The 27,788-nt window shown below is 39.3% G+C and overlaps 1 protein-coding gene across 9 annotated transcripts in view; it reads right to left on the bottom strand.

Annotated features, from left to right (window-relative positions):
* PDE1C (phosphodiesterase 1C) overlaps positions 1 to 27,788 on the bottom strand; it is a 517,256-nt gene that overhangs the window by 126,380 nt on the left and 363,088 nt on the right. For all 9 annotated transcript variants that reach the window (XM_061165421.1, XM_061165418.1, XM_061165417.1 and 6 more), the window contains one exon: positions 690 to 803. In XM_061165421.1, the coding sequence (XP_061021404.1) occupies positions 690 to 803 (114 nt within the window). The remainder of the gene's footprint in view (positions 1 to 689; positions 804 to 27,788) is intronic.

Raw genomic sequence — 27,788 nt, 5'->3', positions numbered from 1 at the left:
AGTAAAAAAAAAAAAAAAAAAAACTATGGTATCAAATTTCCTTAAATTAGGGAACAAGCATAGCACTGAAACCTACGCCACATGATTCTTAAATTACTGGGAAGTCTTATCAGATTGAAATTTGGCATAGAAAAGTTAGACATCAAAAATGCTAACAGAGGAGCTTCTCTGAACTAGATAAAACAAGAAAAGCCTTTCATATTTACCAATTCAATGTTTTTCAAAGAAAAGCAATTGTTTTCTTTACTCTCAAATGCACTTAGTAACTGGAAATGCTTTGGTACTTACAGATAACTCAAGTGAAAAGAGTCTTCTAAGAAAATCAATAACATATCAAAGGATTGAGGGAGGAATACTGGGTGTTTAAGAGAACAAATGCTTCTTCAACCCTTCAAAACCTTCCATTTACAGATGGACATCATGAATTAAAACTTGAATGCAATTTTTAGGCTGAGATGAAAAATATGTAATAATTCCAGAAGAACTCTACATTTGATTAGAAATCTAGTAATCCTTTTATAAATGAGGATGTACAGAGGATATGTGATATCCAAATCTACCCCATTTTTGAAAACTAAAACTCATATCAAACCAATCATTTGAATGTTAACACCTACATGCCATGAGGGACATTTCAAAAAGTCATATAATAGAAAATTTATCATCGACTTCTTGCCATTTTAGCTCACCTGGTTTCATCAATGTACACAGATTCAAGCACGGAGGCTGCATATTCCAAATTCTTCTTGAGATCTACCACTGAAGCCTCCCCTCTCTCTAATTGTTTGACCAAAGATCGTAACCTGGAGGTGGGGGAAGAGACATGATTCAATTAGAATAGAAGAAACAAAAAATAACCCTACAACTACAGTGAACAGTTTATAGCCATTAAATGTTTGTATTTATCCCAATACATACAAAAGGAAAATACAAATCTAATGATGAAACCATTATTTCTCAAAGAAGCAAATTGTAAAATAAATTCACACATTTTCTTCCCCACTATGAATCAGGAACAAAAATGTTCTCATCTACCAGGACTGACCTTGTCCCATACTTTCTAACTACCTTTCATCTTTCTAACAATTTCCTAAATTATCAATAATTTTGCTTCTTTTCTGATTTTAATTCTTTTTGGTCCTAATTGGATGGAGTAAAGCATGACCAGCAACATCTCCAAACACTGCTTCAGTTGAAGGTACTTTGTTCAGCTGTGACCATAGAGAGTATCAGTCTCGTGGCCCACAGGTGTTCCAAGACAGGCTATGAGACTTAGAGCACCAAAGTCACCACAGAGGGCAGCAGAAGGAATACAAGAAGGCAAGCTCTTTTACTGGACAGGAAGAATTACTCTGGTGGTGCTTGTGGTAGTGATTTAGTTGCTAAGTCATGTCCGACTCTTGCAATCCCATGGATAGAGGTATCTGACAGGCTATAGTCCATGGGATTCTCCAGGCAAGAATACTGGAATGGGCTGCCATTTCCATCTCCAAGAATTACTCTAGGAGCAGATAAATACCCTAGTTTTGTTTTTTAAAGGAGGATGGATGATAAAACGAGGTACTGAGGACAAGACCTTTCCCACTGCTCTTCAAGAATTCCCTGGAGTAGGAAATGACAACCCATTCCACTATTTTTGCCTACAGAATTCCATGGACAGAGGAGCCTGGTGGGCTATAGTCATGGGATCCCAAAGAGTCAGACACAACTGAGCATGCACACATGCATAATTCAAGAGTTCCAGACAGTGTAAGAGAAACAATAAAACTCTCCTCTTACTCATATGAACATTAACCCACAGAGAAGGATTTCCTACATATGAGAACAATAAAATGCCAACAGATTATCAAAGACCAGAAACTGGGAACACTGTAAATACCACAGAGATCTGGAGATTGCACAACTCTTCAGGTTGTTTGACAGCCAGCAAACAACGACACTTTGAGGACAAGATGTTTGAATGTATTTGGGTTTCCCAGATGGCACTAATACTAAAGAATCAGCATGCCAATGTAGGAGACCCAAGAGACGCAGGTTTGATCCCTGGGCCGTGAAGATCCCCTGGAGTAGGAAATGGCAGCCTATGGTTTTTCCAGTAGTTATGTACAGATGTGAGAGCTGGACCATAAAGAAGGCTGAGCGCCGAAGAATTGATGCTTTTGTACTGTGGTACTGGAGAGGACTCTTGAGAGTCCCTTGGGCTGCAAAGAGATCAGACCAGACGATCCTAAAGGAAATCAACCCTATATATTCATAGGAAGGACTGATGCTAAAGGTGAAGCTCCAATACTTTGACCACCTGATGTGAAGAGCCAGCTCATTATAAAAGACCTTGATGCTAGGAAAAATTGAAGGAAGGAGAAGGGAACAACAGAGGATGAGATGGTTGGATGGTATCACCAACTCAATGGACATGAGTTTGTGCAAACTCCGGGAGATAGTGAAGGACAAGGAAGTCTGGCATGCTGTAATTCATGAGGTCAAAAAGAGTCAGACACAACTTGGAGACTAAAGAACAATGCTTGCTAATTATAATCATCATGTTGTATATAGATCCCCAGAATTTATTTATCTTATAACTGGAAGTCTGTACTCTTTGACTAATACCCCCCATTTACCACTATTTATTTTAAAAGGCATTTGTTATTATTATTGCCATTGTTGTTATTCAGTGGCCTTGGTCATCACAGGTAACCACATGAGAGCCATCCTATCAGGATGCTTAAGATTATTATCGAGTCTCCATTTCCCAAGGCCATTTCCACTTTTTTGACTTCAAAATATTCTCAGGCTTGCATTCATAAGGGAGGATGGGTCAACTTCTCCAAAAGGCATAAACTACTCCCCTCCAGACCTACATGAAAATGATAAAAAAAATAGTGAAGGAGGAAAAGCTCAGGATCAACCTTAAAAAGTAGACAAGAGTGTCAGCCATACAAAAGAAATTTCCAGGAATTTCAGTGATGTAAAATACAAAAGAAATTAGATGGAGGGTAGTGGCGAGCTGACTTGTCAATCTCCATCACCAAAAGGGAAATATGCAAAGGAAATAAGCCGAGGCCTCTGCACACTTGGAGGTGAGAGTCAGCCTGTGGATCCCATTAGCAGCATCAGGAAGTGTTCTGGTTTCCCAGGCAGCCCGAGACAGGGAGCTGGCATGGAAGGGTGTACCAGTCACTCACACACAGTGGACAGCCAGCCTGCCAAAGAAGGGGGAGACTGCAGACGCAAGTCCTGTGAACTGTTCCAAATAAGGAATGGAAGCTCTTCAGCAAACTATGTTCCTGGCTAAGTCTGCCTCTAATTCTGACTCTCACCTTCGGAAGCCAAACTACCCACTAGGCTGTTTGGACTCTCCACTGGCAAAGTAAAATGAGGGTAAATGTAAAGTTTCTAAAAACTTTCTCCCTTAACTTAAGGCTTAAAGATTCTACCAGGGTTTGACATGACTCTCAAATAGGACCCATCGCAGTTCTCAAAATCTAAGAGAAGACAAAACACAAAAAATTATGAGGGAACATATAAAACTAATAGAAGTAAGAACCAGATGATTCTCTCTTCCTACAAAAGGACATCCCTAAGAAACAAACAGAAGCAGCTTTAATCAAATAAGTTTTCCTAGATTGAGGAAAAACCTTTATAAGCAGATCAAAAGGGATCAAACAAAACCAGAAAAAAAAATCCAACATATTCTGTTGTAATTTTTTATCTCTGAAAATTAAAAAAAAAAGAAAGCATTAAGAAAAATATATTACTTACAAAGTAACAAAATCTCAAGCTAGCCATAGACTTCCACCACGCCAAATATCAGAAACCAAGTTAATAACAATACCAGTTTTTGAGAATAATATAGTGTGATTCAAGATATCTAGATCTCCCTATGGGTTTCCCCAGTGGCTCAGTGGTAAAGAATTGCCTGCCAAATCAGGAGACACAGGAGACATAGGTTCAATCCCTGGTTTGGGAAGATTCCCTGGAGAAAGAAATGGCAACCTACTCCAGTATTCTTGCCTAGAGAACTCCATGGACAGCAGAGCCTAGCAGGCTACAGTCCATGAGGTCACAAAGAGTTGTCACAACTTAGCGACTAAACAACAACAACAAATATTCATCTATATTTAGTGTAATTGTCATGTATATTTAAGCCAACAAATATATTCTCAGGTATGGACAAGCTCAAAATTTCATCATTCATATGCTTTTACAGAAAACAAAAACGAAATACTTTAAGGCAAACTCTGGGGCAGTGACCTTTCAAGGAGGATAGATGTGTGGGTCTCCAATTAAATGGATTCTGGATTTATGACTTAAATGTAACAAAGCCAATCTTAACAAAATGGACAAGTAGTTTAAAAACATTAAAAAGGAGTGGCAGGTGAAATATAATGCACATTACCCTTCTTTTCTAGGTAAATACCTATTCCTAGTATAAATGTTTCCTATGTCACTTTTATGAACTAAAAATTAATTATAATCAGTCAAAAACAATACTAAGAACACTATATGGAATATTACTTTAATCCATTCTTATTAATAATTCCCAATCCGGGGAGAGTACAGTATTGGGAGAATTAAGTCATGAATTACAGTATTGTGTGTGGATCAAGTCATGAAGAGCTTCACATCAATCTGCAATATGTAGTCCAGGACCCCAGGCCAGACCAGGGGTGGTGCTCCCACTCAGCAGTTCAGATCAGCAGCACCGAAAATCATCTCCCCAGAAAGCCCCAGGCATCATGTCACAAGGAGCAGAAAATCAACAGTGTAGGGCTTCAACCAGATATAGTCACCAGTGGAGCTGGCCAGACGCTGAACACAGCCACACTTACGTATCCAGTGTAAGCCAACCAGTGTGACCCACTGGATCACAACCCATTAATCCAGCCTGACTCAACAGAGCTGTAAACAGAAGCAAACCCCTAGCCCAGTGGCTTCTACAAACCCAGAGAAGAAATGACACAAAATAAAGTATCTTCAAAGGGTTGGGAGGGAGGTTGGCGGGAGCTTCAAGAGGGAGGGGACATGCATAAACCTATGGCTGATTCATGCTGATGTATGGCAGAAACCAATACTACCTTGTAAAGCAATTATCTTTCACTTAAAAAATAAAGTATCTTCAAGATGCCTAAGACTTACTAGAAATTCATTATCAACTCCCATCTCTCTAGATGATGAGATAAGTGAAAGATCCACCAACACCCTGGGAGACATGAAGGCAACCCATGATAACACACCCATGGTGTTTATGGAAAACACCCAAAGACATTCACCTCTTTTTATTCAAGGACAACTAACCAGGAAAAAAAAATTCCAAAAAGATTCAGCAACTAAAAAAAGTAGAGAATCGTCTTCAAATTGCAGAGAAAGGACTCACTTTTGAAAAGAAGATTCACTACTGAAAACACAAGTAAGTTTTAGAGAGCATCTGCTTTGTGTTCAATAAAATTCAAGAAAACAGATCTGAGAAACAAAGGTGAAAGCTGAAATCATAGGTAATAAAAGTGGACATACTGAGAGAAGAAGAAGTTAAAAAGAAATGAAATACGACAACAAAAAGACTATAAGAACTTACAAAAAATAGTGACCAACTTCCTATATACCCAGCTCCTATTGGGACTGGCACCTGTCACAGGTGTAAGTTACAGCTTTCCCTGTCCACATAGCTGGTGGCGTCCTGCTTTATGCAGCTGCCACACAAATGGAAAGCCCTGGTAGCTCAGCCAGTAAAGAATCTGCCTGCAGTGCGGGAGACCCGGCTTTGATCCCTGAGCTGGGAAGATCCCCTGGAGAAGGAAACAGCAAACACTCCAGTATTCTTGCCTGGAAAATCCCATGGACAGAGGATCCTGGCGGGTGACAGTCCATTGTGTTGCAAGAATTAGAAATGACTTAGTGACTAAACCACCCATACAAACCCTAGGAAATTCCAGATCCCTACTTTCAAATATTGTTGGGCTCTAGGGGAGCACTCAGGTGGGTGATGTTTCACTGGCTCTGCAGTCCGCCCTCTCCTCTAATCCTTTATACTTCTTAGAACATTCTGCCTTGACCCCCACCCCACTATACCACCTACAGTCTACCTGTTGGAGAAATTGCTGCTTTGTGAGCAGAAGACTTTCAATTAGTTCTTTTACCACTAGTCACGAACTAGTCTCAAAAACTGAGAAATGTCTTAAGGTTTCTGGGAATATGGAGGTACCCTTACCTATTTTTCATCATAGTACAGGCTTACTCTAAAGCTCAATCCATCTTAAGAGTTGTCTGAAAATAGCCAAAATCCTTCATACCCATACTACAAAAACTATTTTTGTGAGACTTGGAGAGACTAGTTAAGCAGAAAGGCTCAGATGCCTTCCTTTCTTTTCCCAGTAAAGTTTGTCTGGATGTTTTTCCATTTAATTCATTTTACCTAAAAGTCCAATGTTCCCAAGGACAGGTCCCATGTTAAGCTGTAGTACATCTAGTTGTCTAATACTATTCAAAAGGATTTTTGGTCCAGTCACCTAAAGGAAGGGAGGGAGGGAGGGAGAAGGGAAATGTACAGCAATAAGAATAATAAAGTTTCTCTTCTAAGTGAATGTTCATAGTTTCCAGCACCCCATCCATTTCTGTCACTGTGGCTGCCAGATAATAGTTCCAGTATAGAAGTACAACACCATTTTAGGAATCGCTCACATTTTCAAACTTTGGCAAGATGCCTTTCTCTTTAAGTGCACGCGTGTGTGCTCACTCATGTCCTACTCTTTGTGACCCCCTGGACTGTAGCCTGCTGGGCTCCTCTGGCCATGGGATTATGCAGGCAAGAATACCAGAGTGGGCTGCTATATCCTCCTCCAGGGGATCTTCCCAACCGAGGGACTGAACACACATCTCCTGCATTGGCAGGCAGATTCTTTACTGCTGAGGCATCAGAGAAGCAGCCTTTCTCTTAAGATGGTGTACAATCTCATTGTGGATGATCCTCTTCCATCTTTACATGAGTCTTCCATTTCTCCACATAAACCCTTTGCTTTCTCTAAGCGTCTCTGCTGCAAGGCATATGATGAAACATTACATCCCTTCGGCTCCCAGTGCCCTCAGGTCCAGGGCAAGTCCTGGATGAACACCTGGAGACCAGGTCATTATCTGGATTACAGAAAACTTTTGGAAGAGAGAAATTCAATGAGGCAAGACCTGCCCACTGTATTTTGGAACTTGGAAGGCAAGTGGAAAAGACAAAGTCTCTTTTCTTTTCCCACAAAGATAATTTCTAGGACCAACAAAGTTGACTTTATTAGGAAGCAACTCTTTGACTTAACTGTATAACTTAGACAAGCACCCTAAAATGGACTTGGCACAATTCCCCATCCAAGTGAGGTCCCCAAAACCCTTCAACACTTGGCTTCGAGAGCACATACATTTATTGAGCTTTAAATGCTGCTGGAATGAAATCAGAAAAACACAATCAAAAATAGACTGAAATAAGAAGTCATGAAACATGCTTTCTTCTATCTGTCCATTCTGTCCAAGGTTATTCTCCCTGAGAATGGATAAGCAGCCCTAAAATGCCAGTGTAGCTTACAAAGGCTGTTGTCTCAGACAGGCTTTGTTTAGTTTGAAAAAGTGTCAAAAGGAACTGGATCCTTTACAGCACTTCCCGTCCATGTCCCAGTGAATCATGAGCCCTAAAACTTCATTTGAATAATAAAAACCCACCATCTCAGTTCATCACATCCATGTATTTGCAAAGCAAAGGCGTCTCTGTGTACTTTCCACACACCTGTTTCCTCTGTCACTCCCATCCCTGCCACTTACCTAAATGCCATAGAAAGCAAACTGAAACAACTCCTCCAAATGGGATTTCAGGCTTATGCTTTAATGTCATCCAATGATATCATCTGAATATTTTTCTGGAGATCTGTTTGTTTCCATAATTAACATTGTGGTACTTGAAACATGCCTTCAGCCTTGTCTGGGTACTCTCTGAAAGCAGGTACTGTGATAGGCTCCAGGAGTACAAAGTGGGAAGACGCAGTGCCTTCTCTCAACCAGGGGAGACAGCCAACTAGTCAGAACTCACCCCACAAGTACAGCAAGCGTGACGGCAGCATGAGACAGGGGTGCTAAGAAAGCACACAGGAGAGGAACTGCCAAGTCACAAGGCCCTCTCTAGAGGAGGGTATATCAGAGCTGAATCGAGGCCAGATAGACATCAGCCAGGCCAGCAAGATGGAAGGGAGTAATTGGTGGGCGGGGAAGATGGTGATACATTCAAGGAATCCCAATGTGATTGGAATTCGGGGGACAAGAAGAGATAAAACTTCAGAAGACAGTGGAAGTCAGACCCTGGTGGACTTAGCAGACCAAGCTAAAGAAATTTCATTTTCTCCTGGAGAACAATGGGGAGCCCTTGGAGAAATTTTAAGTGGGATGGGAGTGGCATGATAAGATTGGCATTTTAGAAAGATCAATCTAGCAACAGAGTAGAAGACTGTAGGGACTCAGTGAGTAGGAAAATTATATATGTTTTCGCTGTAACGAGGCTTGTCTGGTACCCTGAACAGTACAGTACGAATATTATCTCTCATGTGATAGCACTCAGCTTAGGGTGTTGCATGAGCAAGGCGGCAGTACAGATCATTGCTTTTAATAATTTCTGGGAAATGGCTTGTTTTAGGCATACGGTTTCCTGATTTAGCTGACCTCCAAACCAAAACAAAGAATCAGTTCAGTTCAGTCACTCAGTTGTGTCTAACTCTTTGCACCCCCATGGACTACAGCACACCAAGCTTCCCTGTCCATCACCAACTCCTGGAGCTTGCTCAAACTCATGTCCATCGAGTCGCCAACAAAAATAAAACTGGCAAAAATAGTCCAGTTATGTAAATTTTACCTACTGTCAATGCCATAAATAAAAAAACTGCTTTCATGGTTCTCAATTACACATACTTGAGGCAGATATACAAAGAGATTTAAGTCAATTATCAGGGTCTAATTACCTTTTCACTGAAGAAAAAAAATTTGGTACCTAGGTTCATATCTATATTTTTTCATGCCTCTCTTATAATCTACTAACTAATAAAAATAATTGTAAGGTTATAGAAGATTTTACATCACATCATTAATAAAACTGACATAACTGAACATATACTGAACGCTATATCCAGCTGCAGAATAAACATTCTCTTCAAGCACACATGTAACAGTCATCAAAACTGACATTATGCTGGGTAACAGCAAAAGCCTCAACAAGTTTCACTAATTGAAATCATACAGATAATGTTCTATGACAACAGTGGAACTCAGCTTGAAATCAGTAGCAAAAAAAAATGTCTAGATATACTCCAAATGCTTGGAAATTTGTAAAGAAACTTCTAAATAACCACGGGTCAAAGATTAAATCAGAATATAATTTTAAATGCTAATAAAAATATGATTCATCAAAACCTGTATTACTCAAGTAAAGCACTACTTAGAGGGAAATGTATAGACCTTATGTGGACACATGAGAAAAGGAGAAAATCTAAAAATAAGTGACTTCACTATCCACCTCAAGAAATTTTAAAAGGACAAAATAAATCCAAATAAAGTAAAAGACAGCAAAAAATGAACATAAAAGCAAAACTTCAGTAGAAACAAACTTAAAAACAGAAATAATCAACAGAAATATCTTTTTTTTGCTAAAATACAGCAAAAAATAAACACAAAAGCAAAACTTTAGTAGAAAAAAATCTTAATAACAGGGATAATCAACAAAAGCTATATTTTTGAAATCTAAATTAAAGGCCACACAAGACTGATCAAGAGAAAAGAGAAAAGGCACAGACAGACAACATCAAAAACAACATCCTACAAATCTGTAATAAAAGAATATCATAAGTACTTTTCTGCAGATACACTTAAAATTTTAGATAAAAAGGGAAAACTTTTTTTTATAAAAAGTTTTATATGAAAATTTAATTTATCAAAACTGACAGAAGAAAGGATAAAATATGAATATTTCTATACTTGTTGAAGAAACTGAATCCATAGTTTACTGTTTTCCCACAAACAAGACTACAATGCTAAATCACTTTATCAATGAATTCATCTAAACATTCGAAGAGGAACTACCACAGTCTTTCAGAGAAAAGCAAAAGCGGAAACATATTCCAACTCATTTTATGGGGCCAACATACTCTTGATTCCAAAACCAAACAGGGACATCATAAGAAAAGAATTACAAGACAGTTTCTTTTATGAACATAGATGCAAACATCCTAAATGAAATTTTAACAAATTAAATCCAGTGGTAGAAAAGAAAGCAAACAGTAAGAATCTAAGCAAACTTAGAAGAATCCAAGGTTGATTTAACACTTTAAATCAATGAATAAACGTTATTCACTATTTTAACAGGAGTAACAGAGAAAAATCATATGATCATCATAAAAGACTTAGAGAAAGCATCTAAGTGATAAGTATCTTAGCAAAGGAATGAAAGTGAATTTCCATTACTGGATCTCTAAAACAGAAATGCTATAGCAAAGATCATACATTATCCTGAAACACGGAAAACTTTCCTGTTGAATTAGCTCTAATACTACTACTTCTCTTCAAGATTGTATGAGAATTTTTCACCAGTTTAATAAGAAAGAAGAATGGATAAAAGATATGAGGACTTGAAAGAAAAAATAAAACTGTCACTACAGATGAAATAATACTTAAGATAGGATACCTAAAAGAATTTGCAAATAAATTATTAAAATCAAAGGTGAATTAAGCAAGATAACTAGAAAAACAGCAATAAACAATTAGAACATGGTACTATCTACAAAAGCATCAACATAAAAAGTATCTAAAAATAAATCCTACAACATATAAAAAAGTACCCTACATAGACAAAAACTGTAAGATATTACTGTGTGTCTGTATGTGCTCAGTCATTCTTTATGACTCCATGGATTGTAGCCCGCCAGGCTCCTTCATCCATGGGATTTTCCAGGCAAGAACACTGGAGTGAGTTGCATTTCCTTCTCCAGGGGAAGATATTATTGAGAGAAATTTAAATGGCTTAAATAAAACATAAGGATAGTATATGTTCATAAAATATAAACTCAATATTTTAGAAATATGAATTCTGCCTAAATTTATCTATGGATTCAATGTTATCCCAACAAATTCATCACAGGTCATTTAGTGTAAATTGACAGAGTGATTTTAAAATTTATTTGGAAATGCAAACAACCAAATATGCCAAATATGGTTTTGATTATAAAGAACAAACCTGAAGGACTTATATTACCAAATATCAAGATTAATTATAAAGCATTTAATCTGGGCCTGTATCCTTGACCACTTCACTATTCTAGCCCTCTCCTCTCAACATCCAGCTGGCATATTTAAGGATCGACATACATGCTTTGATAGTAACCTAAACACAACATAAGTAGGCAACGAAATCTGCTGCAAAAACAAATTGAAAACCAAGTATAAATGGTTTCTGATTATCCTACTCTATGTGTGATTTTTCCATCCCATTAGCATAGACCCATTCTTCAGATGTCCACTCAAGAAAACACTACAAATTCTCCTGGTTACTGTGGGTTTTCTGATGAATATTTGCATTCCATTTGCTTTCATGAGGCTATGCCGTGGAGTAGTCCTGCATATTCTGCCTTCTCCTAGCTACTTTTTGACCAAGTAAATCTCCCTTCAGGATGCATGTGTGTGAGACTGAGTGAGTGAGTATGTGTGCATACGATGAAATCTGTGAACACCGGGCAGAAAGCACTGCTGGTTGAAGAGAAGCCTCATATTTTTACTTCCAGAAGTATTATGACCCAGAGTTAAAGTCTCAATCCCTTTAGATTTGATATCAACTTTATTCCTTTGCAGTTCTTGCAGTAACACAACACAGTAATTGAGAAAGGAGTTCTCCCTACCACCATTCTTGGTCTTCTAAAGAACTAGTTCCAGTTTATCCCTTACTTGTTTTTACCGTCACCCAGCTCACATATTTTGTTAAAAGGAAACAGTGTAAAAAAACTGCAGTCTGACTCTAGGTTGGCACAGATTATTGGAAAAGTATGTTAATATATGAACCCACTCTTTTGGTCATTGTTCTTCAGGAAAAAGAAATAAATGAAAAAGAAAAGCCGTGAGTGAGCATCATTCAGAATTGACCACAGGCCATGCTGCAGACTGTGGAGGGAAAAGTAGATGAAATACTGCCAGGCTGCCAAAAGGTAAGTTCCAGAAGCCATTTTTCATTTGCAGCTATTCATGTGGAAAGAATTACCATCCCTTTCCTCTGCTGATAAACATGCCACTTCAAAAACATCTGTTTCAATAGACTAAAGAAATGAGAAGAACTAAAAACATCTTTGAATGGTGGTAATGAGAGAAAGAAGATGAGCAGAAATGAGAAGGAAGTTTGCAGGAACATTCAGGAAGGTTGGAACAACACAGAGACATGTTCCTCTGCATCTTAAGAGTCAACCCAACTCCACGGCTCCCTCACGTTCCTTTCCTGAGTTCAGTTCCTTACTCAGTTTGAATTGCATTGTGTTGGTATGATTATCCAGAAAAGCTAAAGCTCACTCACCCAGCAAAATCACAGGAATTTGACCATGCCTGGAACACAGTTTTAGTCAAATGCATCCAAGACTACCTTTTCCCTCACTTTTTTCTTATAATAACAGGAATGTGTGTGTCTGTTACTTGCTCAGTTATGTCTGACTCTTTGTGATGCCATGGATTGAAGCCTACCAGCCTCTTCTGGCCATGGGATCTTCCAGGCAAGAATACTGGAGTGGGTAGCCATTTCCTTCTCCAGAGGATCTTCCTGACCCAGGGATCAAAACTGAGGCTCCTGAATTGCAGGTGGATTCTTTACTGTCTGAGCCACGAGGGAAGCTCAATAACAGAAATAGTTAATATCAATTCAAACATAAAAACCTACAAGGAATGGTTGAAGAGATGCTGAATTAGCACAGTTCTCTTCCTTAAAATTAATTTCCAGAAGAATTACAGAAATAAAAAAACAAAACTCAAAGAAAACTGTGAGAAACTCCTCAGGTCACTTAAGGACACTGCTTTGAACGTGCGAGGGCTGTGCAGTGTGTGTCCATGCTCTAGGACAGAAGGCAGCCCCACCAGACCTGGGAGGAAATGACAAGAAGGGAAGTGTTAGTCTGCTATTGTTTCCCTCCCCTCCGCTGCCTCCAGATCCACAGTGGCCATCCCCACACCCCTGGTGACTCAGAACTCTAAAGGTCAAGAGATCCCAGAGAGTTAAATCAGGATTGTGGGCCCAATGGTGGCTCCACTAAGTTCCACCTAAGTTTCCAAGATTGCCATAGAAGGAAAAAGAAGATGGAAGGACATGTGTGAGAGGCTAGATTGGAACTCATCACCTAAAGATGATAGAACATATTTACAGAGATATATATATTTATATATCAGCATATATAAATACAATTGCTTTATATATGTGTTTATACAATTGCTTTTGTACTGTACAATTATACAATTGCTTTGTGTGTGTGTACACACATATGTGTGTGTGTGTGTGTGTGTGTGTATATATATATATATATATGCATAAACTTGCCATGGCCCAGAATCCAGTCACATGGCCACATCTTTCCAAAAGAGAAGGTGGGAGATGTAGTCCAGGTGAATACCCTGGAGGATGAGGAAGCAGGTTTGGTGGAGAGCCAGCCAATCTCTGCCACAGCTGGAAAATGGGATCCTGTCACCCATGCTTGTCATTCCTTTTAAGCCTTTTGTTTCTACTCTGCTGAGATGATTACATGAAGTACTGTATATTAAAATGACTTGTTAACTTTATAATTCATTGAACTGAGAGACATAATTAACCTGATTATGAGGTAACCTCCCAATTATTGTAATAAAACTGAGACCGTTTTCTCAAGGGAATGATCCTGAATGAAAAAAGCCAATTCCCAAAGGCTAAATACTATATGATTCCATTAATATAAAAATTCTTGAAATGACAGAATTATGACATGAAGGACAGGTTAGTGGTTGCCAGGGTTTAGAGAGAGGGGAGTGTAGAATGAAGATAGTTGTAAAAAAGAGTCTTGTCATGATGGCATAATTCTGTACCTGGAGTGTAATAATGAATGCACAAATCTACATGCAGAATAAAACTGCATAAAACTAAACACACACACAGAGGAGTACAATAAAACCGGGGGACTCTGAAGAAGGCCGGTGTATTGTGCTAATGTTAATATCCTGGTTATACCATGGTTTTGCAACATGTTTCCACTAGGGAAAACTGCACAAAGGGTACATGGAAATCTCTCTGTTACTGTTTCTTGTGTGACTCTGCAATTATCTCAAAATAAAAAGCTTAATTTAAAAAAAGAGACAGAGTCCTTCAGCTCATGCAATACTGAGATGGATATCAATATCAAGTCCAAGGCTGCACTTGAGTTGCCCTTATCCTACAGGTTTCATAAGGGCCTTCCTGCTCATGTGACCTATTTAAGATCTGTCTCCCAGATCCTCCCCTTTGGCCTCTCCTGTATCGTGGGAGGAGGGATGTTCACAGGTGAGCTGTTCGCCATCTCTGATGGCTTTGGAGAGGACCCAAGGAGGGCTTACCTCTAGGGATGTCTGAAGCTTGGTAAGAAAGAGAGACAGACTTAAGATTTCATGCTAGAAGTGTTCAGGAACAACTGAAACTGAGATGCCCGCGAATGGTCAGCACACAAATAAGAGGAGGGAGGCAGAGCCCCAGTGACTCAGCTAAGGCGTCAGTGATTCCACCTTTGCTGGCCACGATCCCTCGGGCCCTCTGAAGTGTGGGGCCCTCTCCTTTCTTGCATTTTCATTCCCCCTTTCAGTTCATCCTCAGAAGTTTGTTTTATTCTGAGGTTAATTTTACTACCCTGAGTGGCCATGAAAGAAAGAAAGAAAGTAAAGTCGCTCAGTCATGTCTGACTCTTTGTGACCCCATGGACTGTAGCCCAACCAGGCTTCTCCATCCATGGAATTTTCTAGGCAAGAGTACTGGAGTGGGTTGTCATTTCCTTCTCCAGGGGATCTTCCCGACCCAGGAACTGAACCCTGGTCTCCCACATTGCAGGTAGATGCTTTACTGTCTGAGCCACCAGGGAGCGGCCATGAAGGGTTTGTAAAGGAGGAAGTTCAGAGCCAGGCATGAGGCTTGATGGAGCAGGGTAAGTTGGCGTGTGGAAGAACCTGTGACTGCAGTGACTGCGTGTGATCATGTTGCATTGTTGTTTTTGGTTTTTTTTTTTTTTTTCAGTTTATTTTTTAATTTTTTTTTTATTAGTTGGAGGCTAATTACTTTACAATATTGTAGTGGGTTTTGCCATATATTGACATGAATCAGCCATGGATTTACATGTGTTCCCCATCCCGATCCCCCCTCCCACCTCCCTCTCCATCCCATCCCTCTGGGTCTTCCCAGTGCACCAGCCCTGAGTGCTTGTCTCATGCATCCAACCAATTATGTTGCATTGTATAGTCATTTCTGATCAAATAGGAAAACAATTTGCACATTCCTAACTTTTGACATTTGTTTTCAACCAAATTGCCACTCAATTTCCTGCCAACCATAAATTCATTTGCAATATTTTTGGGATGGGGGCAGGTATGGATCTGTAGTGTTTGTTATTATCATCATTATTATCATACACTGTCAGTCTGCTCTAGCAAATTCTAATAACTGAATGTGTCCAAAGCAGAAACTTCATTATTTTGCTACACATTAAAAGAAAAAAAAAGAGTTGAGGAGACTTTTTATTCAGACATTATTATCTCACTCACCAGCACTGCCTCCATCTCTTTGCATATTAAGGCTGGAACTTGTTTTACTATCCTTTTATTAAAATAGCACCCATCTTCTTACCTGCCCCCCCCCCCACCTAACACCCCCCTACACCTAACATCCCCCCCTGAACCCCTGTGGTTAGAAAAAACACAAGTTTGACTAGCTCAGGTAACTGAATGAGGTAAATGCTAATAATACAGGACCCAACTCCCATAACTATTTAGGAACCAAACTCATCCCCTGTTATCTATTTTCTGTCAGAAGTTTCAAGAAGAGTTGATTTACAAAGGAATTAGCAGTAATCATAACAAATGCCAATTGATCAATATGGATAAAGCACTCTGCTTGCCCCAAGTAAACTATTCCTCATTGTTCATGATGGTAATTTTTATGGTTTAAAACATTTTCTAATGCTCTGGAGTTTTCCCCTCAGGAGCAGTGTGAGCCTCTACTGAACTAGAACTTCCTCATTTAGCATTTTTAAAGCCTCCTAAATCTCGGCACATACTCTGTAAGATTTTTTTTAACAACACTTGAACCTATGTGGTATCGTAATATGTCCTATGTATTGAATGTAAAAAAAATAAGGACTTTTTTTTAGAAGAGCTTTAGACTTTGTCTCAGGGACGAGAAAGAAGAAGAAACAGTTCCACTGAATGATTCTCTATTAAAGGAAAAAAAGACACCAAGAAACTCACGTAACGTTCAACACTTGATATCGACTCTTTAAAAGCATCTGGGAGATTTGCAAAATGTAGAGGAAGGAGGGGTGCGTTCAAGCCAATGCTGTCAAATGTTTCTAAAGAAGGAGTTTTCCTTTCTTTCTACCAGGCTACCAACACAAACAACTGGGGCTCAGTGAGGCCTCTGACCTGGCATCACAGCAGAGAGGATACCTGCTCTGTCCACAACCCAGCAAAGCCTGAGGCCAGGCAGGGGAAGTGTGACCCCTGATTAGGAGTCTCCCAGCGGAGTCCAAGAAGCAGATGAGCTCAGTTCCGCACTGGTGTGAAACAACAACGTGAGCATCTTTATCAGAGTTGGGACCGGTCTTCAAAATTTACAGTCAAACATAATGATTCACTGAACAGCCCTGGCTACTTCTGTGTGTGCCTTTGGTTCTGGGCTATTTACTACTGCTCTCCATGGACCAGGGGTGGACTTCTCCCTTCCCTTGTTCTTTTAGCCCCCACACCCTCCCATTTCCCTGAACGCTATTCCAAAGACACCACTGGAATAGGAAGCGACAAGCTAAAACTCGTGACCTACTAGACTTCCCTTACCTAAACCCTAGTTCCTCTTAGTGTGGGGATTTCTACCACCTGAACTCACTGCATGGAACAGAAAAGAATATTTTGTGTTGTCATTTCCTGCTTTGTGTCCCCATCCCTGCAGTCACAACAGCCATTCCCACCATGATGAGACCCCAGAGAGCAGTGAAAAGAGGAGTCTGGGTAAAGAAGATTCTATGAAGCGAGTAGGACCTGGACCAGGGCTCTGAGAGGGGAGTGTCAGTGGGGACAGGGAAAGCTGAGAGCTGCGGCATTCAGCCCGATTTTCTGTTTTAGACTCAGCAAGGAGACGACCTCCGAGGTCACTCCCAGGACACCCTCACACTGACCCAGTACGGCACCATCAGAGTAAAACAGCTACTGTGTGACTGTTTAGACAGAGGGAAGCCAGAGTTCAGACCCCTCAAGTCTTTCTTAGCTCCTGAACAGGGAGGAGGAGGGTGCCAGGGTCCCCTGTGCCTTGAAGCAGAGCTGCGAGTGCTGACTGGAAGAGCTACCAGTGGTGCTACCACGACTGAGCGCCCCAAGGGCATCCCCCCAAGCCAGGGACTGGGTGGGCATTACAGCCAGGCCTCAGGAGGACCACAGTGTCACAGGAGCTCGGCGGAGCCAAAAGGAACACAAAGACCTTGGCCAGAGACGTCACCAAGACCTGCAGTGACCAAATGGACAAGAGGCATCATCTTGGAGACAAGAGATACCAGAGGACAACACAAGAACACATGGACCTGTGCTGCCTGGGATAGCAGTAGGGAGAAGAATAAGGGAATCTGAAAGTCTTAAGTATTTAAATTTTTCAAAAAGTGAGTTACCCAAAAAGATTGCTTCAATTATTGAATTGGTTGCAATTTCATAGGTTAGATTATAATTAGTTTCTCTCTTCCACCTTTTCCCTGCTTTCTCAATCTCACCCCATCCCGTTACAGACCCCAGACCCAGCAAGTGGGGCTTAGGAAGATTAGAAGAAGCCTCAGTTTTACACTGCACATCTCCACTGCACTGTGAATGAATGGCTGGCCCTGCTACATTCACAGCATTGAGCAATCCCTCAGTGGCATACAGGATTACTAACGCACTCACACCTGCTACGGGAGTCAAACGCAAAACAACCAGTACCCTCTATGGCAAATCCAGTGGCAGAAATATAATCAAGTATTATTTCAACACAGAGAAGAGGGAAACTACTGATCACGTTAGGACAAGGCTGCAGCATGCAAGTGAGATTCAATGATTTAATAAATATTTCATGGGTTCCCATAGTATTTCTGCTACTAGGCTGAGTCCATGCATCTTGAGAATACAGTATGGTAGGGAAGGCAAACACAGGCAGATACATTCCACCCAAGATAGTACATCTTAAATAGACTGCATTGGGCATCATGGAAGAACCCACAAAGTTTGAACTTGTTGGCTTTAACTTTGAAAGAACACCAAGGAATCCAAAGTAGAACACAATCAGTGCCAAAGCTCATTGGACCTTCTACTCCCTACCAAGGAGTAAAGAGTTTGTTAAAGGAGATATTACAAGGAGGGGTGGATATGAAGGGGAAGATACATGATTATCTTCCAAGGATTTCCTGAAATTCTTTCCTTCAGATTTGGGAATATAATAGCTTTGTTCCCACTGAAGGAGGAGGGAAATATTAGTCAAGTACATTGCTCATGTCTCCCTAGAATATAAACAGTGTATCTGCCAGCCAACAGTCCTGCTCACCTTCCAGAGGGGGTGGAAGAACAATAAACATAAATTCACAGGGAACAGGGAGGCAAGCAAGAAGGGTACCACCCACTCAAGACAGCATCTTACGGGCAGTGGTAGTCATTGCCTCAAACAGAGAAGAATGTAAGGGGAGGAAAAAAAATATGATTTAAAAAATATTAATTTCCTTCACCCCAAAATGCAGTCTGAAGGAATTGGGGGATTTAAAAAAGGACTGAAACATGAGTAAATATCGCAGTTCCTGTAGTGATTTTTGGCTTTTCAACCCTACATGAATCTCAATCCATGCATGCCAAGTTGCTTCAGTCGAGTTCGACTCCTGTGACCCTATGGACTGTAGCCCACCAGGCTCCTCTGTCCATGGGATTCTCCAGGCAAGAATGCTGGAGTGGGTTGCTATGCCCTTACCCAGGGAATCTTCCCATGAATCTCAATACTAAAGAGCAAATGTGGCATACAACTCAGTATCAAAAAACAAACCAACCTCAATTTTAAAAATGGGCAGAAAACTTAATAGATGTTTTTTCCAAAGAGAAAAAGCAGATGGGCAACAGGCACATAAAAAGATGCTCAATGTCATTAATCAATGTAAATCAAAAGCACAATGAGATATCGCCTCACACCTGCAAGAATGGCTATCACTAAAGTGTCTACAAATAACAAATGCTAGTAAGGATGTGGAGAAAAGGGAACCCTCATGTACGGTTGATGAGAATGTAAGTTGGTACAGCCACTGTGGAAGACAGAATGGAGGTTTTAAAAAAATCAAAAATAGAACTACATATGACTGCAATTGCACTCTTGGGTATATACACCCCCCAAAAACAAAAACACTAATTTGAAAAGATATAGGTACTACAATGTTCATAGCAGCATTATTTACAATTGTCAAGACATGGAAGCAACTGAAGTGTCCATCAACAGATGAATGGATAAAGAAGAGGGATTTTCATACATATAATGGAATTCTACTCAGCCATAAAAAAGAACAAAATTTTGCCATTTCCAGCAACATGGATGTTCTTAGAGGGCATTATGCTTGCCACTTAGACAAATGCTGTATGATATCAGTTATATGTGCATCTAAATTTATAACAAACTGTGAATATAAGATAGTATAAGTAGTCTCACAGATGTAGAGAACAAAATAGTGGTCACAAGTGGTGGTGGAGGGAGACAATACAGGGGTAGGAGAGTGGGAGGTACAAACTACTCATCGTAAAACAGGCTCAAGGATGTTTTCTACAACAGGGGGAATATTGCCGATATTTTGTAATAACTGTAAATGGAGAGTAATCTTTAAAATTTTATTAAAAAAATTTTTTTTAAATAAAGAGCAAATGTTGGACAGAACTAAGCTGCTTTGGAGAGTGATTCTCTCTATCAGTCATTTCAAACCATTTACATATCACTGGGGCAAAACCATAGGATCATTTCATAGAGATAAGTACAAAATGTGGTCCACTGGAGAAGGAAATGGCAAACCACTTCAGTATTTCTGCCTTGAGAACCCCATGAACAGTATGAAAAGGCAAAAAGATAGGACACTGAAAGATGAACTCCCCAGGTCGGTAGGTGCTCAATATGCTACTGGAGATCAGTGGAGAAATAATTCCAGAAAGAATGAAAAGACGGAGCCAAAGCAAAAACAACCCCCAGTTGTGGATGTGACTGGTGACAGAAGCAAAATCCGATGCCGTAAAGAGCGATATTGCATAGGAAGCTGGAATGTTTGGTCCATGAATCAAGGCAAATTGGAAGTGATCAAACAGAAGATGGCAAGAGTGAACATCAACATTTTAGGAATCAGCGAACTAAACTGGACTGGAATGGGTGAATTTAACTCCGATGACCATTATATCTACTACTGTGGGCAAGAACCCATTAGATGAAATGGAGTAGCCATCATGGTCAACAAAAAAATCCAAAATGCAATACTTAGATGCAGTCTCAAAAATGGCAGAATGATCTCTATTTCCAAGGCAAACCATTCAATATCAGAGTAATCAAAGTCTATGCCTCCCAGGAACACTGAAGAAGCTGAAGTTGAACGGTTCTATGAAGACCTATGAGATCTTTTAGAACTAACACCCAAAAAAGATGTCCTTTTCATTACAGGGGACTGGAATGCAAAAGTAGGAAGTCCAGAAACACTTGGAGTAACAGGCAAATTTGGCCTTGGAGTACAGAATGAAGCAGGGCAATGGCTAAGAGAGTTCTTCCAAGAAGTTGCACTGGTCATAGCAAACACCTTCTTCCAACAACACAAGAGAAAACTCTACACATGGACATTACCAGATGGCCAACACCAAAATCAGATTGATTCTACAGCCAAAGACGAAGAAGCTCTATATAGTCAGCAAAAACAAGACCAGGAGCTGACTGTGGCTCAGATCGTGAACTCCTTATTGCCAAATTCAGACTTAAGTTGAAAAAAGTAGGGAAAACCCCTAGACAATTCAGGTATGACCTAAATCAAATCCCTAACGATTATACAGTGGAAGTGAGAAATAGATTTAAGGGATTTGATCTGATAGACAGAGTACCTAATGAACTATGGATGGAGGTTTGTGACATTGTACAGGAGACAGGGAGCAAGACCATCCCCAAGAAAAAGAAATTCAAAAAAGCAAAATGGCTGTCTGAGGATGCTTACAAATAGCTGTGAAAAGAAGAGAAGCCAAAGCAAAGGAGAAAAGGAAAGATGTACTCATTTGAATGCAGAGTTCCAAAGAATAGCAAGGAAAGATAAGAAAGCCTCCTTCAGTGATCAGTACAAAAAAAATAGAGGAAAACAATAGAATCAGAAAGACTAGAGATCTCTTCAAGAAAATTAGAGATAGCAAGGGAACATTTCATGCAAAGATGGGCTCAATAAAGGACAGAAATGGTATGGACCTAACAGAAGCAGAAGATATTAAGAAGAGGTGCCAAGAATACACAGAAAAACTGTACAAAAAAGATCTTCATGACCCAGATAATGATGATGGTATGATCACTACCTAGAGCGAGACATCCTGGAATGTGAAGTCAAATGGGCCTTAGGAAGAATCACTATGAACAAAGCTAGTGGAGGTGATGGAATTCCAGTTGAACTATTTCAAATCCTGAAAGATGATGCTGTGAAAGTGCTGCATTCAGTATGCCACCAAATTTGGAAAACTCAGCACTGGCCACAGGACTGGAAAACGACACTTTCCATTCCAATCCCAAAGAAAGGCAATGCCAAAGAATGCTCAAACTACCACACAATTGCACTCATCTCACACGCTAGTAAAGTAATGCTCAAAATTCTCCAAGTGAGATTTCAACAATAGGTGAACCATGAACTTCCAGATGTTCAAGCTGGATTTAGAAAAGTCAAAAGAACCAGAGATCAAATTGCCAAAACACGCTGGATCATTGAAAAAGCAAGAGAGTTCCAGAAAAACATCTATTTGTGCTTTATTGACTATGCCAAAGCCTTTGACTCTGTGGATCATAATAAACTGTGGAAAATTCTGAAAGAGATGGGAATACCAGACCACCTGACCTGCCTCTTGAAAAATCTGTATGTAGGTCAGGAAGCAACAGTTAGAACTGGACATGGAACAACAGACTGGTTCCAAATAGGAAAAGGAGTATATCAAGACTGTATATTGTCACCCTTCTTATTTAACTTATATGCAGAGTACATCATGAGAAATGCTGGCCTGGATGAAGCACAAGCTGGAATCAAGATTTCTGGGAGAAATATCAATAACCTCAGATATGCAGATGACACCGCCCTTATGGCAGAAAGTGAAAAACTAAAGAGCCTCTTGATGAAAGTGAAAGAGGAGAGGGGAAAAGTTGATTTAAAACTCAACATTCAGAAAACTAAGATCATGGCATCCAGTCCCATCACTTCATGGCAAATAGATGGGGAAACAGTGGCTGATTTTATTTTTGTGGGCTCCAAAATCACTGCAGATGGTAACTGCAGCCATGAAATTAAAAGACGCTTATTCCTTGGAAGGAAAGTTATGACCATCCTAGACAGCATTTTAAAAAGCAGAGGCATTACTTTGCCAACAAAGGTCCATCTAGTCAAGGCTATGGTTTTTCCAGTAGTCATGCATGGATGTGAGGGTTGGACCATAAAGAAAGCTGAGTGCTGAAGAATTGATGCTTTTGAACTGTGGTGTTGGAGAAGACTCTTGAGAGTCCCTTAGACTGCAAGGAGATCCAACCAGTCCATCCTAAAGGAAATCAGTCCTGACTATTCATCAGAAGGACCGATGTTGAAGCCGAAACTCCAATACTTTGGCCACCTGATGTGAAGAGCTGCCTCATTGGAAAAGACCATGATGCTGGGAAAGATTGAAGGTGGGAGGAGAAGGGGACAACAGAGGATGAGATGGTTGGATGGCATCATCCACTCAATGGAAATGCGTTTGGGTAAACTCTGGGAGTTGGTGATGGACAGGGAGGCCTGTTGTGCTACAGTCCAGGGGGTCACAAAGTGTCATACGTGACTAAGTGACTGAACTGACTGAACTGAACTGAACTGAATGGAGATATCATATCTCCACTCAAAAAAAAAAAAAAAAATATATATATATATATATACAAAAACAAAAACCTAAATCCAGTGTGCCCAAATACATAAATACAAAAGCAAGGAGCTTTTATGTATAATTATTCTCCTACTGATCACTGCTAAGTACCACTTCAACTCACTACGGAAACGGGCAAGACTTTTTTTTACAACATTTGCTGATTTCCCATCACTCTTCTGAGAAAAAAACCAAATCAATAAAGACCTCCTACCTCAATTGAAGTGGGTAAAATTAATATTTTCACAGTGAATGATGCTTCCAATCCTCTATGGTTCATATGCATAACTAATTAACTTTGAATGGTTTATGAAAATGGTTTGCATACCTAGTCTACTGACCATATTTGTTGATGAGATGATTTTTGCCGTCATAAATTAGGAGCATCTTAATCAGTAGTTGAATACCTAACTATTAGTATTACCTAATCATCATTTAATTGAAAAGCTTGGTAAAAAACTATGCTGAATTTATTAGAAATTATTCTCTTATATATTAAATGAATATACTTACTATAGACTAGATACTATGCAAGACACTGTAGAGAACAGGAATCTAATATGGAACTTAGTCTCGTACTGCTCACAGTCTAATGGTGTGAGTTCACTACAAGATACCAAATGACTTCTTCCATTTAATTTAATAAACATTTGAGGACTGTAATGTGCTATACATTGTTCTAAACCCAAGGAGACAAAAGCAAATAGGTCACAAATTGACCATGTTCTATTTGGTTTCAGACATACAAATAAGAGAGAACATTTCTATTTTCATAGATTAAGTATGATCACTAAAATATATAATGAAATATCAGTAGGCCTAGACTTTGTTATCTTGACTGCCTGGAAAAAATCCAATTAAGATAAAATGTTATGCCATTTATTGTTTTTAAAAAGTTAGAGATGAAAATTTCTATTTGCCTTTTTTTTTTTTTTTTTTCAAAATTATGCTACACATGGATCTGTAAAATAACTTCTTCCCTCTACACTTTAAAAGACCCTGATGCTGGGAAAGATATAAGGAAAGAGAAGAAAGGGACAACAAAGGACGAGATGGTTGGATGGCATCACCAGCTCAATGGACATGAGTTTGAGCAAGCTCCAGGAGATGGTAAAGGACAGGGAAGCCTGGTGTGCTGCAGTCCAAGGGGTCACAAAGAGTCAGACACGACTGAGCAATTGAAAAACAACAACATTTTAGAGCCAGGGAACAATTTGCCACTTTAACTGGACAGTGACAACTATATAGCTTAATATGTATGAATTTCTGTCTTATTTTAAAGCCTTTGTGGTTGATCATAGTGGATTATTAAGTACATTATGTTGAAGGAATAATAAATGTGAAACCAAACAGTTTACTTTAAGTGCATTTTCTTCTTGGGTATAAATTGAATACAAAGTGGGTCACTATCAGTTTCTTTCAAAATCTTCATATCTTTGAAGTCATTATCCCTCCATAAGCTTCTCTTCTTTATGTTAAATATTCTCAAGTCATTTCCTCACAAATACCACATTTAACACCTTTAATCATCTCACTCAATCTTACATGAATCTTCCAGTTTCTTCAGGCTCTTTCCAAAGTGCTATTATCATGAGGTTCTAAATAGTTATTATCTCTCAAATGTCAACTTCTCTTAATAATTCCTAAGAGCATATTAACTTTTTATAAGCTTGGATAATGCTCAATATGTGAATCCTGTCTTTGCTTTCGCTTTAAACATATTAGCTATACAATCCCGTGGAGAAGGGAAAGGCTACCCACTCCAGTATTCTTGCCTGGAGCATTCCATGGACTGTATAGTCCATGGGGTCACAAAGAGCTGGACATGACTGAGTGAATTTCACTTTACTTCACTTCACTTTACACAGTGAAACACACTGCCTTTTGGTTGGTACTGATAGAGGAAGGTGTGTAGATCAGAATCCCTATGCCCTTGGCCAAGTGTACAGTTGAGTCAATGGTATTTGTTTCTGCAAAGCCCATGGCTGGTATCATACAGGCTTGGAGACAAAAGATGCAAGAAGCTTCCAGTTGAGTGATGGAGACAAGCCTTCACTCATGCACCAACAAATGAACAAGAGAAGGGATAATCCAGCAGTCCAGCATGTGGTCTTTGGAGTTTAAAGCCTTCTGTTCCAAAGACTGGCTTTTCCATTTACTAGTTGCATAACCTTGAACAAGGTTATTCAAACTCCCAATATTTCCATTTCTTCTTTGGTAAAATAGGAATAATAAGTATATTTACATCATAGGTTAGGTGATAATTACATAAAATAACATACATAGAGAGTTTAGCACAATGTTTTTAAATCCTCAGTATATGGACATAAGTGTGTGTGCATGTGTGTGTATACTTTGTGGTAGGCATTCTGCTAGGTATATAAATAACTATGTTGCAAGGCAGAATTTTAAGAGACAGCGAGTTCAACTGAGAGCAAGAACAGATTTTGAGAGTAAGCCAACTACCTCCTGGTATGTCAAGAGTGTGTGTATGTGTGTGTTCAAAGATAACTGCAGAGGGTGAGAAGTTCTGAATCTACAGGTAAAAGCAAGATAAATATTCTTGTCCAAGGAAGTAAAGAGCAAGCAAAGTGATATCCAAGGCATATTATATGGGAATCCAACCTCACCTGCATTCCTGTGCATAACTTTTCCCTTTCCAAACCATACAGGCCTCTATAGATAGAATTCACTGTGACTCATAACTCATTCTTTACAGAGACTAGCACCAAGAAAAGTCGGCAAGCATAAAAGTTATTTAATAAATTAGAACCTGTAAAACTTTATGGGAAGCAGGTGTTTGAGTCCCATTTTATGGAACACGAGCCTAACCAAAAGGGTTATATGAACTATTGTGAGGTTGTTCTGCCCGTGAACAATGATGGGAATGTGATCACATGCCCCACAAACTAGACTGTGATAAGTCTCCTGTTGTTAGGATAATGCCATTTATACATCTATTTATAATTTTATATCCTCCTTTTCATTCTATTCTTCATTGAAAGTTAATGTATTGCAACTCATTGGCAGGCAATTTATTCTAGGGTAAAAAAGTAACCTAATAAAAAAACAATAAAATCTGTGAATGTGAAAAAATATCCCAAAGATATAAGCAGATTTATTACACATAGCTGGAAAATTCATCTCACATATGAAGGCATTCATAAAGTGAGTTAATGTCTCTGTGCAGAAGTTCTTTAAAAATATACTTGACAGAGTCATTTACTTTCAATATCAGAAATCACCAGAGAACAGGTGAAAATTACTCCTACAAGTAAGAAGTATTTATATACAGCCAAATAACTAGAGCAAATAAAACCATATGGAAAAAAACAGATGAGGGCATGGAATAAAGGGGGGTAGAGAAGATAGAAAGATGTAAAACAATAATTTAAGGACAAGGTTAAAAAGAACTCAGTAACCACATGATAATTTAACTCTAGGACACATAATCTTGAGGTTATTTGACAACTCCCAGTAGGTAAATCCCTAAGAAAGTGATATTCAGTCATTTCATAATACTCCTCTTTAACCTAGGAATTTCTTTAGGATCTTTAAATTTACTTTTTGAGATCATGGGTCAAACGTCCCATGCAAAGATTCAATACCATTTTCTTTAATTGTTGCTTCTTGATGAAACAGTTCCTCTTTTACCACAACATCGATTTTGATGCCAAGTTTTGAAGGTGATGCTGAGGTTCACTCTCTGAGCGGGCAGTGGAGGGCCACAACACCCCTGGGCAAAGAGTACATGGGGGTTCTCACTCCAGTATCCTCCCACCACATTCTCGACACCCACCACCAACAGGGCACATCATTGCGCTGTAATGGTCAGCTCGTATGCCTCTGTCAGGCTCTGTGCTGTGCCAAGACACACACAGACTGAAAGTCAGGTCCGTGACCTGAAGAACAGTCTGACTTTGCAGGATAACCTCATTTAGTCCTCAAAACCAATCTATGAAGTAGCTAATATTATTCCTATTTCACAACAGATTTTTAAAAAAGGCTTAATTTGTTTAACTCTACCAAGGTTATACCCCTAGAAAGTGATAACATCTGACTCTAGAGCCTGTGTCTTTAATCACATCACTCAACAAATAATATAGATTGAATGATTTAACAAATGACTAAACAAATAAAGAAGCCATACCAAAACAAACTAAACACCATGACCATATTCTTATTTAGCTTCTTCAGTTTGAGAAAGGATATTCTTAAATTTTGGTTTATAGATTTCCCAAGTTACAATCAATAGCTCCCAAAGACCATGCCCAGTGTTATGAACGCTGCCGTCCAAGGTAGGAACTGAACTGAAGAAGAGAAATATTAGCAGGTAGAGACTGTGTCCTCAAAATGCTGACATAATTAATTATACATTTTAAATCTTAATTTATAAACTGACCAAATTGATG

Source organism: Dama dama, chromosome 18 (genome assembly GCF_033118175.1).
Source record: "Dama dama isolate Ldn47 chromosome 18, ASM3311817v1, whole genome shotgun sequence".
Taxonomy (NCBI): domain Eukaryota; kingdom Metazoa; phylum Chordata; class Mammalia; order Artiodactyla; family Cervidae; genus Dama; species Dama dama.
The sequence above is the reverse complement of the archived record's forward strand: the minus strand, read 5'-3'. Positions and strand labels throughout refer to the sequence as shown.